This window comes from Rousettus aegyptiacus, unplaced genomic scaffold (assembly GCF_014176215.1).
Source record: "Rousettus aegyptiacus isolate mRouAeg1 unplaced genomic scaffold, mRouAeg1.p scaffold_m13_p_6, whole genome shotgun sequence".
Classification (NCBI taxonomy): domain Eukaryota; kingdom Metazoa; phylum Chordata; class Mammalia; order Chiroptera; family Pteropodidae; genus Rousettus; species Rousettus aegyptiacus.
In genome coordinates, this window is record NW_023416309.1 from 82,915,396 (window position 1) to 82,931,853 (window position 16,458).

The 16,458-nt window shown below is 45.0% G+C and overlaps 1 protein-coding gene across 3 annotated transcripts in view; it reads right to left on the reverse strand.

Moving 5' to 3' along the window:
• ASIC2 (acid sensing ion channel subunit 2) overlaps positions 1–16,458 on the reverse strand; it is a 929,683-nt gene that overhangs the window by 45,727 nt on the left and 867,498 nt on the right. For all 3 annotated transcript variants that reach the window (XM_036223411.1, XM_036223410.1, XM_036223412.1), the window contains exon 3: positions 13,541–13,668. In XM_036223411.1, coding sequence (XP_036079304.1) covers positions 13,541–13,668 — 128 coding nt within the window. The remainder of the gene's footprint in view (positions 1–13,540; positions 13,669–16,458) is intronic.

Consider the following 16,458-nt stretch of genomic DNA (forward strand, 5'->3'; position numbering starts at 1 on the left):
AAAAGTTAAGTACTTGCATAATTATTATCAAATCTGATTCTCTCAAGAGCCAGGAAAGATAAATAGGCATTATTAGCCCATCTGACAGGTATGGAGTGTGAGGCCCAAAGGGATATAGTGACCTGCCCAGGGCTAGATAGAGAGCAAATGGCAGAGTGAGGACTGTAGCCAGAGGCTCTGCCTTCCACTCTTAGCTGCACTTGCTGTTTACCTTCTCCCTCATAGCAAGGCACCGGGCAGGGAGCTCAGCTTTCATTCCTGATCATAATGACAAATGCATTTCCCCACTAGGAAGAGGACAAGTAATCTAGTCCCCTGCTAGAAAACATGTGGAAAAGCTGTGCCACAATGAGTGCAGTCCCAAGCGGGCCACCATGCTGCCTAGACGCATGGCATGTTTGATACAATCCTGTTTTTTTTTGACTGTTGCCATGGCGAGTGGACAAAATGGGAGTGTGTTTCCTTAGAAAATTTCTACAGTGATTCATCTTCATTTCTATTAGGACCAATTAAAGAAATGGGTAAGCCTTGGGGAATAACCATAATAATAGCAATGTTTGCTACCTCTCAGGAAGTGAGTTGCTGTCATTAAGCAGCTTCTAAAAGCTTGTAAAATAAAGCAACAACAGTCATATTGAAGAGAAGTTGGCATTGGAAAGATGTGAAGCTATGAAATGGATTCTCTTTAATCGAGGGTCTCATTTTCCTCTTGGTTACCAGGAATTCTGCCTACATGGAGTGGTCAGAAGCCCCTGGCTTCTTTGGTGGCCTGTGAGCTCAGATACTGAATGGGGTGGTGGAAAGCCTTTGGTAGCTGAAAGGTCTGGGTTTGAACTGTGTCTCTCCACTACTAAGCTTTACTTTCTTCATCTGTAAGATAGGGAAAGGGAAGCCTATCTTGCAAAGCAGTTGTGATGAGGCAGGCTGGATAAAGTAGCTGGTGCTTGGCACTCACTAATTACCACCACCACACTGGAGGTCCTCAGATTTGAAGAACAAAGAATGATGGATCTGACCATAGTAGTTCCACTCAATGGAGTGCAACGGGATGGTACAACTGATGTTACAGCAATCACCTCATGACAGACGATGCTTATGGGAAATCGTGTTGAGGAATGAAAGGAAAAAAATAACATCAGAATTCAATGAACAGACTGGACTAGAGATGACTGCCAGAATTTGTTTCACCCAAAGCCCTACTGAGAGGGCACAGTTACCATGGGCTTTGGGAAAATGGAGGTTATGAGGAGGCAAAACCATGCATAAATGTAGAAGCAGGGTTAGAAAGTCAGTTAAGAGAGAGAGAGGATGGAGAGATGCAAAGATATCATTTTGGCCTCTGAGAGAGAGAGAGAGAGAGAGAGAGAGAGAGAGAGAGAGAGAGAGAGAGAGAGAGAGAGAGAGAGAGAGAGAGAGAGAGAGAGAGAGAGCAGCTCATTGGTTCTGGGTTTCAGATACAAGCCATGTTGTCTTTGCTCTCTAGAAGCCCTTCTACAGCCTTCAGTAACCATGGCCCTTTCCTTGGGTCAGTCTCTGAGGCAATCTGCTCCCTGCAACCCCAAGAGCCCTAACTAAGGCAGAAATGAACAGTAAAGTATATGGAGGGAAAACTGTAAGAAAAGATACAAAAAGCACAACCATTCCTTCCTCTAAGTGGAGGTCCTAAGGGTTATTTTTTCCTATTTTTCTCTTTTCCCTCCAAAATTCCTTATAATAAGCCATGATGGCTGCTGCTGGCTATTTTCTATGTCTGGGGCTTGACTTCAAGAGCAGTCTGATGCTCTGAGTGGAGCACCTTCGCCATACCTGGGTCTGCTCCTGCTGCTGGCTCCCTTTAGAGCATTTTATGGAAGTTTGGGGAGCTCAGTTCAGTTAAGTTCAATACAGTAAATATTGACTGAGCCCCTGTTATATACTGAGCACTGGGATAGATGCTGGGGAATATACCGGGAGTCCCAGAGACAGACAAAACAAACAAAAGGCCTGGTAGGGTGGTACCCATTGTCTTTATAATGAGGCAGGGAGAAGGTGTCAAGCTAAGAGTGGGGACTAAAACTGAGAGTGGGAATATCCCTGTGATGCAGCCCAGAACTGAGGGCATTGAGGTAGGAAAGAAGATTGCTCAATTTTAAGAGCTATGGATTGACAGCTTTGTCAATCTAATCCAACCTAATCAACCCAATCCAATCTACCTCAAGCTCATCCATTCCACCGAGCTAATTAAATCCATCCCACAGGATGGAGGACTTAGCGTGGTGCCAGGCACAACGCTCTTCAGTGATCATTGAGAATGGTGCACTCTGGCTTTAGACCTAGGGGAGGGGCACTTAAAAAAAAAAACTAACTTCAAAAACAGACAAAAATCTTTACAGAAGTTGCTTTTCCTAAAAGGGAAACTTCAGAAGCAATGTCTGGAGGAGGCTGTCTGCTGGGGAAGGTATTGCAGGACCAGCCTGGAGAAAAGATTGTCATTGGCTAGAGGGAGCGGTGCAGCCCCCCCACCGACACCCCCTCTCCTAGCCTTTATGGGAGCCTGGCTGTCTGTTAGATGCCCGGTTCACACCATAAAACATAGTTGTAAATATATACATTATGTATGTCCTTAAAAATTTGCACAGTTAATACATAAATTCACAAATACATTCTTGTTATAAATATTCCGGGGATCCAGAACAGTGAAAAATCTTTCACAATCAATTCTGTTCCTTTTCTCTGAGCAGCTCTCAGTGTAGCATGCACCTTTCCAGAAATTTTTTGTGTGCTGCTTATGCATACATGTGCATTTATAAATACATAGTTCAGTTTAACGTGTGAGTATTTTTAATATAAATAGGACCACTCTGTATTTAGTGCTCTGTGATTCGCTTTTTTCACCTACCAATATGTCTTGAAAATTTTCCCCTAGGAACCTCTAAGTCTTCCTAAGCTGGTTTCACTGTAGCAGGGGATGGGGAGGGGATTCAAATGCAGTTGCCTTCTCTAATTTAATCATTCTCCTGTTGATGAATATTTAAGTTGTTGCTAAATTTTTGCTCTCATACACAGTGCTGAAGGAAGGATCTTTATCCATGATTCTCGGGTACATTTGTTAAGTATTTCTTTAGAACAGATTCCAAGGAATGAAATTGGTAGATTGAAGGGGACGAGTGCTTTTGTATTTTAATGGATGCTGCTAAAAGCCAGCAGGTCTCTCTAGCCCAAGGACTCTCCCTGTTTACACTCCCCTCAGCAGCTGTTTCGTCTGCCCTCTCCAGAGATGGGTGGCTTCTTTGCTGGGGTCTCACTCCTCTTCTGCTTTTTTTTTTTTTTTTTTTTTTTTTTTTGCAGTTCTCTTGGCTTTCCTACAGACCTTGGCCAGATACCATCTTCCTGTCCTGTGTCACCCAATTGAGTCAAGGTCCCATTTTAAGGACTCTGAGTGCTATGTCTAAACATAAAGCAGATAAATCAAGGGATGATGACTCTCATTTCAGGATGATTTTTTTATTTTTATTTTACAACAGACCTGCTGCAGAGTTTTGAGCGATCCATTAACTAATATTGATTAAGTCTGCAGTTCATTCATTCATTCATTCATTCATTGATTTACAGCATTAGGCTCTGCACTAGCTGTTTTGGAGCCCGTGTCTTCAAAGGGCTTACTCTCATTGGAAGGAGCAAGATATGCCCAAAACTTGTGCTATTAGGTAAATTTACACTAATAGCTGGCAGAATGTTGTTAAAATGTTTTAAATGTTCAAAAAAAAAAAAAAAAGAGAAATCTCAGTAGGTGAGAGACACCTATGCTTTGGGGATAGAGCAATCTAACAGATAGCACAATGATTTATTAGCACACAGTGGATGATTACTGGGGCTGTCCAGCCTGTTTGTCACTACAGAAACAAATGCAGAGACTTTTCTATCCCTGGGCAGCAGTTGTTTTCAAGCATGAAGGAGGGAGAAATAGAAAAGAGATGTCTTTATCAGAGTACCCCTTCCCATGCCCTTGCCAAGGGAGTGTGACAGTCAGCAGGATTGTTAATATTCATTCACTCATTCATTCATTCATTCATTCATTCAGGTTGATATTTCTAAAATATTCATTTGTAATTATCTACCTTCCCAGTTATCAAGAAAAAGATGAAACAGCTTTCAGCCTGCATATGGAAACACCTTCTACAAATATTTTTTGTACCTTATAAAAAAAAAAAAAAAACATCAGAAGCCAAGGCCACACTGTTCAGAGTTCAGATAGCAAGCTGCTCATGAATCAAAAGATAACGTGGTTCTGGGTAGCAAGACTCAACCAAAGAATGTTCTGATTTATTAACTTGTCTCCTGAGTAAGATAAAGTTGGTGAGTTAATAGACATTAGGCCTCCTTTCCTCTGCCTGGGTCTGAGGAGGAAATAAGCCACTGAGAGATAAGCAACTGGCTTCTAATGTCAGAGCCAGTGCAGAGAGGTGCCAGGAGAAGCTAGTTCTGCCCTGATGGATGCTAGTGAGAGTGGGCACCACACTTTGGACCAAGACTGGGGCTGCCATGTCAGTACCATTTCTGAGTAATCCTTTTTTTCTATACACTCAGCAAAGGTACTTAAATTTTTTTTTCTAGTGTTAAAAACTGTTTATGTCAGTTACATCATATCGGAAAGCTAAGCAAAGCTTAAATGGGCTGTAAATTATTGAAGTTAGCCCTCAGAGATCATTTTATAACATTCTATCCATCCATCCTTCCATCTAAGAATTGAAAGGCCTAATATTTTTCCTTAAGAAGTTTACAGTATACTGGGGGCATCTTACACAAACACATATGTTAATATGTTTGATTGTTTGATTGATTGTCTGCCTCTCCTGCTAGACTGTAAGCTCCAAGAACCAGGTCAGTCCTGTTTACTGCTGTAACGTTCATGCCTAAGACAGTCCCTGGCACATAGTAGATGCTCAATAAAGTGATGAGTCAGGAGTAAATGATCCAGAAATGGGGTAGGAAGGCTCCGGGCCTGTGAGTAGAGCAGTATGTGAATTAGAGTGGGGCTGCTGAAGAGTAGTGGAATATAAACATTGCAACCAGGATGTGAAATTGAGACTTCATTCTCTGGGTTGGGAAAGACATTAGTGTGTATCAAGCAGGAGACCGACATGATAAATTAAGCTCTTTCTCTTTTTCATACATTCATTTATTCATTCATCCATTTAATACAATTTGTCACTCATCTTCTATATGTAAATGCTGAGATAGAAAAAACAGAAATAAGATAGGGTTGTATCCTCAAAGAGCTCACAATTTGGTAGGGGAGATAGATAAATAAACAGATGATTTTATTGTGTACATTTTTATGCTAGAAATTCACACAGAATACTCTAGCATGGACTTCTGGAGGAGGTAACATTTGAGCTGAGTCTCAAAGGACACATGAATTAGATAAAGAATGGGTGGGAAAGGTGTTGCCGTCAGGCAGAGGTGAGGAGCATGTGATGCTTGGGAATAACTGTACACAGTTTAGTATCGCTGGCTCATTGTGTGGGAGGCCACGGGAGTAGAGAGAGATGCAGCTGATACTGCAGGTCCATGAGGAGGTTCCTGGATTACACCCAGTGAGTAATGAGGGAAGAAGATGCTCAGATTTGTATTTTGAGAAGATTATGTTGATGTAGATGGATTGGAGAGGGGCAAGATGGGCAGTGGAGAGACTAGTGAGGCAGCTGTTGTTTTTATCCAGGTGGGGAATCAGAAAGGACCAAATTAACATAGTGTCTGGGGTGGGGCATAATAATAGCTAGCATTCACTGAGCATTTACTGCATGCCAAGAACTAGTCCACATGCTTATATTAACTCACTCAACCCTTTTACTACCCGCTGAGATGGAACTGTCATTATTCCCATTTTAAAGATGAGGAGAATGAGGCACAAGGTCACACACATCTAGTGAAAGAAGATTTGTACTCACACCATTTATAGGCTTGGAGATTCTAGGAGGAGCAACAATTTTAGGGTGCTGGTGTGGGGACAAGGAAAAAGGATGAACTCAGTTTAGACTATTGGCTTGAGATGCCCATGGGACTTTGAGAGGAGGCATTTGGCAGCACCTGGATTGCTGGGTCTGGAGCTCAGGAGGGATATGCGGGCTGGAGGTGGCAATCTGAAAGTCATGGTAAAGGGCAAACTCATTCAAGGAGACTGCAGACTGGGAGGTGCCAAAAACAGCATCCTGGAGCGCCTATCATCTAAGGGATGAACAGAGAAAGAATGGCTTATGAAGGGGAGTAAGAGTAATGGGCAGAAAGGTGAGAAGAAAACCAGACCAGGGTGGAGAAGAGTGTCTCAGGAAAGGCATGGCCCATAGTCTACATGCTGCTGAGAAATAAGAAAGGATGAAGACTGTAGAGTGAGGAGTATCTTTATCAACAACGATTGGGTTTAGTCATGAAGATGTCATGGGCGATCTTGACGAAGAAAAGCTTCAATGGAGTGCTAGAGGTGGGCTGAGAAGCGAAAGGGAGGTGAGGAGGTAAAGACAAACTAGCCTAGAGAACTCTTTGGAGACTTTGTTGGGAGCAAAGGTGAGGGAAAGGCAGAAGGAAGGCAGGATAGAATGATGTTTTCTCCTTCTAAGACTTGAGCATATTTTGTGTGAGTTCATTTTGAGACTTTCTCAGCAGAGCTGAACCCATTGGCTCATCCTAGGCAATGAACATTTTTTCTCCTCCCTCTTTCACTCCCTGCCATCAGCTGCATCTTGATAAATATGAGCGCTAATTGTATAGGAAAAATGGCGAAAACCTGACTATTGGCAAAACAACGTAGAGACCTGAAGATTCTATTTTAGAAGATGAGTGGCAACAAGTGTTGAAGTAGCTAAGCTAGTAGATGCCTAATTGATTCTTATGTTCATCTGTTTATGGGAAACAATGTACCCTGTTAATCACGGACGGAACTGACCAACAGGCTCTCTCACCGTCTGGCACCTCCCTGGTGCTTTCTGGAGCAGAACTGGATGCTGCCATATTTATGTAGCTCCAGTTTTGACAGTTCGGAAGTTGCTGAGGGCATGTGTAACACATTCTCTCCCCTGCCTTGAGAAAAATAACTGGGCAAACCTCCATTTCTATTTTTATTTGAGATGGGGTGGGGGATACTGTTTCTTGTGGTGTGCCATGGAATTCCCTCCCAATGTTGAAAATGTGATGAACCTGTATCAAAGGCAAAGGCTTTGACTTCTGCAGGAGCTAACTGGGCTCATGTATGCTGCCAATGATCTAACTTAGGCCAGCAAGACACTAGTGTTAGTGTTTGCCTTCATTTACAGCCCCAAGTAGGCTAGTGGGCAGCTGCTCGATGCAGGGTGTGGTGTGATGGTGGGCATTCTCACGGTACTTTGGAGACAGCTCAAGTGAGGAACCAACACAGAATCCAGGTTGTGGAATTGGAGCCCTTCTCACACCCAGTGTTTCCAAACTGGTAGTGAGAAGGGTTCTTGGTGAAGATGGGATATCCTTGGCAGTGATATCCAACCTTGGCTCCCAAAGGTATTTCTGAGATGCTCAAATATAAACCTAGAGCCATGTTCTCCAGAGAATTTTCTGAATGATGAGGCTGGTGGCCAACTGACCACTCAGGATCTCCAGATTCATTCCCAGGCCTACCCAGAAGCATGGGCAAGATGGCTGAATAAATATTTGATGAATACATGAATAAACATTTAGAAAACAAAAATCTCCACCAGACTCTTTGAACAGGGGGCGGGAGATGATGAAAGTCTTTTGATATCAAATCACCACTGGTTGTCCCACCAGGATTCGTAATCACCTTAAATTTGGTGCAAAGAGTCTGACCAGTGATGTCAACACCGAAGAGTTTGTCTTATGCCCTTACCATGTGAATGCTTCAGCTTTGCACTTGTACATATATTCACTTCCTCATTTAATTCTTCCCAAATCCCAGTGTCCTGTCCTGGCCCTTGCATGTGTTCTGTCTACTCTCCTGTACACGGGTGGCTTCCGGATCTACATCTCTAGCCCTGACCCCTTTTATGAGCTTTTGGTTTGATTAGGTCTCTAAGTGTACAGCCAGAAATGATACGGATATCATCATCTGTCTTAGGCTAGCTTAACAGCCTCAGAGGGGAGGAGGGCCCTCAGGGCAGATTCTAATGGGAGTTTTGACGAGGATGGGTGGGGGGCAGGGGAGGCAGGGAGAGCATTAGAGTATAGCATTTGAGTGCCATTTGAGCATATAGTACAGATTTGAAAATTAGAATGCCTTCTTTCTCTCAACAATACACATTTACAGAGCTTACACTTAAGCAAAGCACTAGAGGGATATACAATCTAAAAGACACAATCCTTGCTCTTAGGGAGCTCCCAGTCTTTGGTGAGACAAGGGCCAATGGAGGTAGGTGTAAGGAGCAGTGATGTACAAGAAAGCCCTACAAGAAGAGTATGGTATCTCTTAGGAATGTGACAAGATTGCAAAAAACAAAACAAAACAAAACAAAAAAAACAACAAACCCCAATCATTCTATGAGTGCTCCAAGGTCGGGACTAGGTTTTGCTTATCTTCATTTTCCCAGCACAGTAGATGCTTGGTGAATATTTGCTGAAGGAATAAGTGAATCCACAAAGTATTGTATAGAGCACCTAGCTGCTCCATGGGGAATGGCAGAATGGAGCGGGGAGGGTCTTCTTAGAGACCATGATCTTTGATCAGTATTTGGAAATAAGAAGAGGCCTTTGCCAGGCAGATAAGACAAGGGAGGGATTCTGGCTAGGGGGAACAGTGGGTGCAAAGGCACAGAGGCAGGGCTCCAAAAATATCGAGTATTTGATGGATGGTTCTTCCGTGTATGGTTCCTGGTGGTTAACCACAGGCAGGTGATGAGGCTGGACAGGGGCCAGGGGCCAGGTAGAACATGGCCTTGGAAGCTATTCTAAAGGGTTGGGATTTTACACATTACAGGAAACTCAGGAATTTAAGGGTTTTAGGTAGGGTAGTGATGTGACTACTATGTGGGAGCTGAGGAAGGGGCACTACTATGAACCTCTCTTCTGAATTAGGGCTGCGGTTTACCCTAGCACCTGCTTCTCAAGAGCAGGAACCCAGGTTCTGCTTCCTAGAATCCTTGCTTCAATATACCTTAACAGACAGCTGGCATGAAGGAAGGAGTCACGGGCTTGCAGAGCAGGGAGCGGGTACGAAAATGCTGTCGGCCAGACTTCCAGGGGATACCTGTGTGCTTGAGTGACTTGGTCAGGGACTCCCAGGCTGTTAATGGTCATCTAACTCAGTCCTACCATTTAATGGAGGGGAAACCTGAGGCCCAGGGAGAAAAACGACCCGTCGAACATCTCACGGCACAGTCAGGTCTGGAATCAAGGCCTGTGGGCTCCCTGTCTCTACACATAGATCTGGGCTCAAAGCCCAGCCCTGCTATTCCCCTAGCTATGTGACCCTAAGCAAGTTACTTAACTATGTAGTTTTGTCATCTGGATCGTGGCAATAACAACATCTCCCTTTCAGTGGTGTGGGGGCTTATGTGAGATAATGCATGTCAAGTGTCTCTCCGGCTTAATGCCTGGCAGGTAGTGTGTGCTCAGTCAGCAGTAACTTCCTTGTCTGCCCTTCCGGTCCTGCTTCTGTCCAGCATGCTATGGTGGTGGTCCTGGGACCACGCAGGGGCTCCTGCAGCAGCTGAACTAGCCAGCGGGATATTTCTCAGGTTGTCCATGAAGGCAGGGGCATACCGTGGTTTAACTGGGTTTGGGGCAAATACTGATTTAAAAAAGCTATAGCCCAATAGTGTGTTCTTTTGGATTATAAATAAACCAGAAAAACATCAAAAGGAGTGTGTATAATTTTGCACGGGCAGGAGGATTTTTACCATGCAAAAAGACTTTTCCCATTTTTAAAAAGATTCATGGCAAAATTCCCAAAGGCCCTCGCCCAGGAGTCATTTTCTCTAACATGATTCACACCAACTTTCCAGGAAAAAGCCTTTTACTCCTCACAGTACTGTCACCCCTCCTGTCCTTCTTGAAAGAGTCCCTTGAACTTTGACCTGAAGCAGAATTCTGGAATGGGAACGTTGTAGCCACCATAGACTGTAAGACACTCCATCATTTTATGTGCCGCCAAGAAAGAAAGAGCACCGCGAATTGTAACTGTGACATGTGATTGATTGCGAAACAAATCCCGATTTCAGAAATGTGAAAACGTGAAAAAAAAAAAAAACTATGGGTCTTAGGATCAATGAACCCGGTGTTTGGCGTCCAGGGTTAGCTAGATAGGTCAGTGCAGTACTCATGACGGAACGAAAATGTACGAATGGGGAGCAATCCTCAAATTACACTTGGCTTCATGTTATTTAATTATTTTTTCTTTGCGGAAGAAACCACGAACACGTAGGCTCTACGAGGGCAGACACTGGCTCTGTTTTGTTTACCACTGTCTTGCCATCGATCGCTTCACTCATAATAGCTGTTCGACAAATACTTGCTGAACGAAGAAATAAAACAAAGCCACATTATAAAACATGCAGCGAACTCAGAAAAGAAAATAAATCATTCATAATCCCCCCACTGTGGGTATTTTGGCTTATTTCCTCCGAATCTTATTTCCTATGAATATGCTCTTTTATATAGATGTAAACATAATGTATTATTAGATTTAGCTCCAGGACTTGTTTTTGTATTTTTCTATTAATATGAATGAAATGATAAAATGAGATGATGCAGAAATGCTTTGAAGGCTGTGAAATGTTTAACTAAATATCTTACTATTAGTTATAATTATCATGGCAATGCCGATATGAATGAGGCTGATTTTCTGTGAATATACTTCAAAGCAAACAATGAATTTGCCCTCTGAAGCTGGGAGTATGTTCTAGTTCTGCTCACCATGGGGAGTCCCTCTGTTTCAAATTGGAAAGAAAAAGAGACTGAAGGACTCTTAGAAGTCATCAGCTCCAAATTCCCACCTGGCCTAGACATTTCTTCAGTGCCACTAATGGAGGGTAAGCGGAGGTAGGGGAGGAGTAAGCACCTCTCTCAGGCCGATGACAAACAGCAGCCCACAAAGAGCTCCCTTCTTTCCAGCCTTCGGCTAGCGGCAGGAGACGGAGTTACACTGTGGGTTCCAGAGACTACTGCTTGCTTCCCCTGCATGCTGATGGCAACAGAGACACCAGAGAAATGCCAGCACAAGTCAGTCATTCATGACAGGTATGGCGGTTACAGTCAACCAACCTCAAAGTCGGAACTGCCCTAGGTAACTAGCCAAAAATTAGCCTTTAGAGAGTCAAAGAATTCACTCACATAGCTAGTAAGTAGTCTAATCCATGCCTGGGTCTTTGAAGGGAGGAGGTTTCCTCACACAACATGCAGAAGGAAGGACTGACGGAGATTCTCTCCTTGACCAAACTCTAGCCAGGGCCCTCTGAGCCCTCTTCTCAACTAGGCCTCAACCTTAGCCTATAAAGATCTGAACAAACACTAACATAGTTTCTAATAGCTCAAAGCCACATCGAGCTATTAGAAATAGGATGACCCTAGACCCCCTATCCCTGGTCCCCTTTAAGTCTCTGCCCGAGAAAACTCAAAGCTGCCAAAAGAATTTACTATTTGCTCCTGCCAACACCAGAAGATAGAACCTCTGTCTCCCTGTCTTTCTGGGAAGAAGGGAGCCTAACTTGGATAAATGCTAGTTAGCAAACTCAGATCGGTTTCACATGGACCAACCTCTCTGTCCCATTCTGTCATTTTTCGCTTCCCTGACTCTGCTCAAGCCTCCTCTGTTCCCCTGCCCTCCTCCCTGATTTTTCCTTTAAATCGCTCAGTCACCTCTGTACAAATTGAAGTTGAGTTCAGTTCACACCGAACCCTCTTTCCTATTGTAATAAGTATATTACTGATTAAAATTTGTCCTTGCCACTTCAACTAGTGTTCAGCTTTGCTTATATTCAACAGAACTCAGGCTGGCTACCACACCTAGGCAACAGCTCAGGCTCTGGGCTCACCCAGACCGCCTGTCTATCTGCACGCCTCTACCTGTTAGCCTTTAAAAAATGTTTTTCAATTACAGTTGACATTCAATATTATATTAGTTTCAAGTGCACGGCATAGTAGTTAGACATTTATATAACTTATGAAGTGATCCCCCTGATAAGTCTAGTACCTACCTGGCACCATACACATAGTTATTACAATATTATTGACTGTATTCCCTATACTGTACTTTACATCTCTGAGACTATTTTTCTGACTCAAATCCTCAGCCCTGAACTTGGCTCCTCGCCGTCTGCTTCGCGCCCTCCTTCTTTGTTCTTAAGGATGGGGTTTTCTGGGTGCACAGGTTGGTTCTCACTTGGCACACCCTTACACGCTCCATTTTTGCTTGTACCACCTGTCTCAGACTCCTCCCAGCCTCCTCTGCCTCCCAGACAACCTCCCAGCCTCTTCTGCCTCTGCCTCAAAGCTGCCCTCCCACCTACTATGTGCTGCAGTAGAAGCTGATCTTGGCTTTTAGTAACTACCAAGGCATTAAGTACGAGGCACAGTTCCTGAGGCGCACACCATCAATATTTTCCCAGAGATTAAAAAATACAGCTCGTTACAGATTCAAAACCAGTTTCGAATACAGTTTTATAAAATGGCTAAAGGTCAGTATTAGATGAAAGATGACATTTGAGTCAAGTTTTAAAAACAAGCTTAACTTGTAGGTCACATGTGTATCTCTATGCTGACTACTCCTTCACTGTTACCCTGACAGCCCGTGCCTTTCTCACACCTGACAGCCAGTGCCTCCTACCGCTCACTGACCTCACTCTTTGCCCCAGGCCGCCCAGGGCAAATCGTCTTGGATGATCTCTTTAAGACTCCCTCAGAGTCACAACCACTCCAGGTTTTATTCTAGGCAAACCAGAGGTAAGAGAATGTGCCCCTGTGTCTCTCCGCAGTCCAGCTGTGAGACCTCTCCCCTATTGAGAATTTGTGAACGTCTCCCTTCTAAGATGTGAACCTCATGTCAGACATGAGACTGTACCAGTCCTCACTCCGTGCTAAATCAGGGAGAGCAGGCAGGAACCCATGTGAGAGGCTTCCCTCCACTTAAGTTCTATTATGAGAGAATAACACCCTTCTCCCTTTTCCTTTTTGCAGACCATTTTGAATTATATTAACACAGTGATGAAACATATCAAACTCTGGTTAGCAGTTTCCCTTAGCATCCACTGTCCCCCTTCCTTATCCCCTGCCACAACATTTTTGCCCAGAATGTTCTGGGTGGGTTGGGGGGAAACCAATCCAGAGAAAAAGAAAACAAGCCGGATTTCCTTTATACTTGATTTTAGGACCCGACAGGTAGTACTAGGGAAAGAGGGTACAGAGGTGAGCTGACATCTTCTCCACTTTTAGGGTGAGTCCCTTTACTGAGACCAGCTGTGCTCCAGCCTCCTGGGTGGATTCAGAAACTTCCAGAAGTGAGAATCCAATTTCTCCTCCTCATGCCTCTTCAGGTGGCCAGGACAGGCCAAGGACCACTAACCAAGAGAGCCCAGGAACTTACCCTCTGCTCCTGTGTGGCCACGAAAGTCTGGAACCCTGGCGCCACCCCAAAGCCCAGCTCTTGGATGAAAGGTGGCTCTGACTGACTGTGGATCTGAACTTTCACTCCTGCTTCAAACGTCGTTTCCTCTGAAAGAACAAAGGTGGATAGAACCATGGGTCAGAGATAGCAGGTGCTTATGGAGTCCTGGGACCGAAAAGCTCAAAGGGACACCAGAGAGGCCATGTGGTAGTCAGAATAAAAGCCCTCAAAGACGTCCACCTTCTTATCCCTGGAAACTGTCAATCTGTTACCTTCTACGGGAAAAGGTCATTGCAGATGTGATGAAGTTAGGGATCTTGAGATGGAGAGATTTTCCTGGATTTGTCACGTGTCCCAATGTTATTGCAAGGGCTTTTGTAAGAGGGAGGCAGGAGGATCAGAGTCAGAGAGAGAATGGAAACATGTTATGCTGCTGGCTTTGAATCAGGAGGAACGAGCCACAAGCCAAGGGATGTAGACCGCTGCCGGAAGCCGGAAAAGGCAAGGGAACGGATTTTCCCGAGAGCCTCCAAGAGGAACGCAGCCCTGCTGACACCTAGATTTTAACCCACTGAGACCCATTTTGGACTTCTGGTCTCCAGAGCTGTAGTATAACAAATTTATGTTGTTCAGAGCCTCTAAGTTTGTGGTAATTTGTTTCAGCAGCAATCAGAAATGAATTCAGGCCAAGTAGGCCAACACCTAGCTTCAGTGTCCAAAACTATAGGATGGGATTATGATGTTAATCGAGCACCTTTATTTTATTTACTAACTTTTCTACTGGGCTGTGAGCTGAAGATGAGATCAGGAGGTGAAAAACACAATGACACAGCCATAGAAATAAAAATATAGGGCCTGCCTGTATTGCATACCACATGACTGCCGCTTGGAGCTGTGGGAAATGGGCAATTAGAAGAGAAGCTTCTGCCTGTTTCACTTTGGCACAAGAAATGCCCCTTGGCAGTGAGAGGTGGCAGGGGTGGAGGATCGTGATGGGATGGAAAAGCCTGGCTCATCCTATGTTGGCACTCAAAATTGGTGGAGAATGCGCCTATGGCCTATACAAGCCTTCACGGTGCTTCCTTCTCTGTCTTACTCGTTCCAAACAGCATGCAGAGTGAGCTTTCCGAAACGTACTCTCTCCTGTGCTTATAAGGAGCCCAGTCACCTTAACCTGCCCCTTTTCCAGCTTTGCTCTGGGCAGCCTTCTGCTTTGTGGCACTGTGGGGTCCAACACTCCAGGGCTGCCAGATTGATTGTTACTGGCCCTTGCTCTGCACAAATGCATGCAGATCTCCTTCTGCCTGGAATGTCTTTCTCCCAGGTCCGCCTGACCATCTCCCTACTAGTCACTGAAGATTTAGTCCCCAGGCCCACCTAAGGCGATTCCCTTTGTTCTGTGAAATTCTTCACATATGCCTGATAAAGCCTCTGCCACGCCATGTAATAATCCTTTACCTGACTACTGCTTTCACAAGCTGGAGCATCTTGAGGCCAGGTTCTGATCTCAGAGGTCCTGCGCAGGGCCAGGCAGCTAGTAGGTACGAGTGAAATTTTGTGACCCGAACTTCACTCTCTTATTAATGGGCAAGGCCAGTTTAGAGTTCACATCAAGGAATGTTCTAAAAGAAGAGAGTGGAAACGGGATGGGTAAATGCAGCAATGAGGGAAGATGGAGTGGGTAGGGGTGAGAGAAATGGAAGTAGGCGTCTGTCAGGACTAAGGCCGTAGCTTGGGGAGCATTTCGAGACACACGCTAAAACTGGCACAGAAGAGAAAGATGAGGAAGGAAAGACTGGGGCCAGGCAAATGGGCAGGACTCACGAATAGCCTGGGGACCAGTGACCGAGGCAGGGTAAAGGGTCCAGTGCCAAGTGAGAATTCCAAGGTCGGGGGTGCATAGAAAGGTTTAGTAGGCAGACATGAGCTAGAGTGAAGGACAGGTAGGCCTTCCTAGTCTAGACGAGGAGTCCAGTGGCTGACACAGGGTATAGGCAAAGTTACCCTTGACCCTCACCTTTCATCCTATGTCTTTTTAGAGAAGGAGAGAGAGTCCCAGGCAATCCACAAACACATCCCCCTCTCCTCCAGCAGTCAACGGCTCTGTGACCTCTTCACCCAGATCACCCCATCCAAACTGCTGCCCATATGTCCATGCATGTGTCCCTCTCTCTCATCAGTGGTGAATGCCTCAAGAGAAGAGGGTCCTTCTGTTCATTCCAGTGCCCGTTGCTTCTATAGACTGGGAGGAGGGCTGTGGGAGACGGAGGATAGATGGGAAGAGTGGGGAGAGCTGTCAGCTTTCCATGGCTGTGTTCTCTAAGGCCTGCCCATGAGCCGGGTTGGAGAAAGGCCGAGGAGCCCAAAGAACATGCTCTCAGTAGGGAGAGGAGTGAACATGGAGTGATGTTGGGATTGCAGGATGCCCATGCTTGGGTGAACTGAACTCACTTTCAGGAATCGGAACAGGAGAGATGCCAGAACGTGTTTTCCACAGCAAGCTGAAGCTGTGTGCCTGCTGTAGAACTCAGCTTAAGAAACCTCGGAGCCAGTAAGACAGGCTCAAAGAAGGGGCCCTGTGGCTGCAGGGAGAAATGGAAATGGAACAGAAACGCTGTGAGGAATGGGCAAAGCAGACAGGCTGGGCACTGCTGTGTCAGTGAGAGCTGCCCAGAGCTCATCAGACTGGGCTAGGATTCGCAAGGGGCGTGTATTCCAGAAGCAGCAGGAGCAGAGTAAAATCCTAAACTAACCCCATGTCTTTACAAACATACGGCAACCAATGGGCATGAACGGAAGTGGGCGATGGATAAGGTTTTTGCTCTCTTTAGAACTTTTCAGTAGAACTTTTTGCCAAGATGGAATGTTCTATGATTTGCGCTATCCGACATGCCACT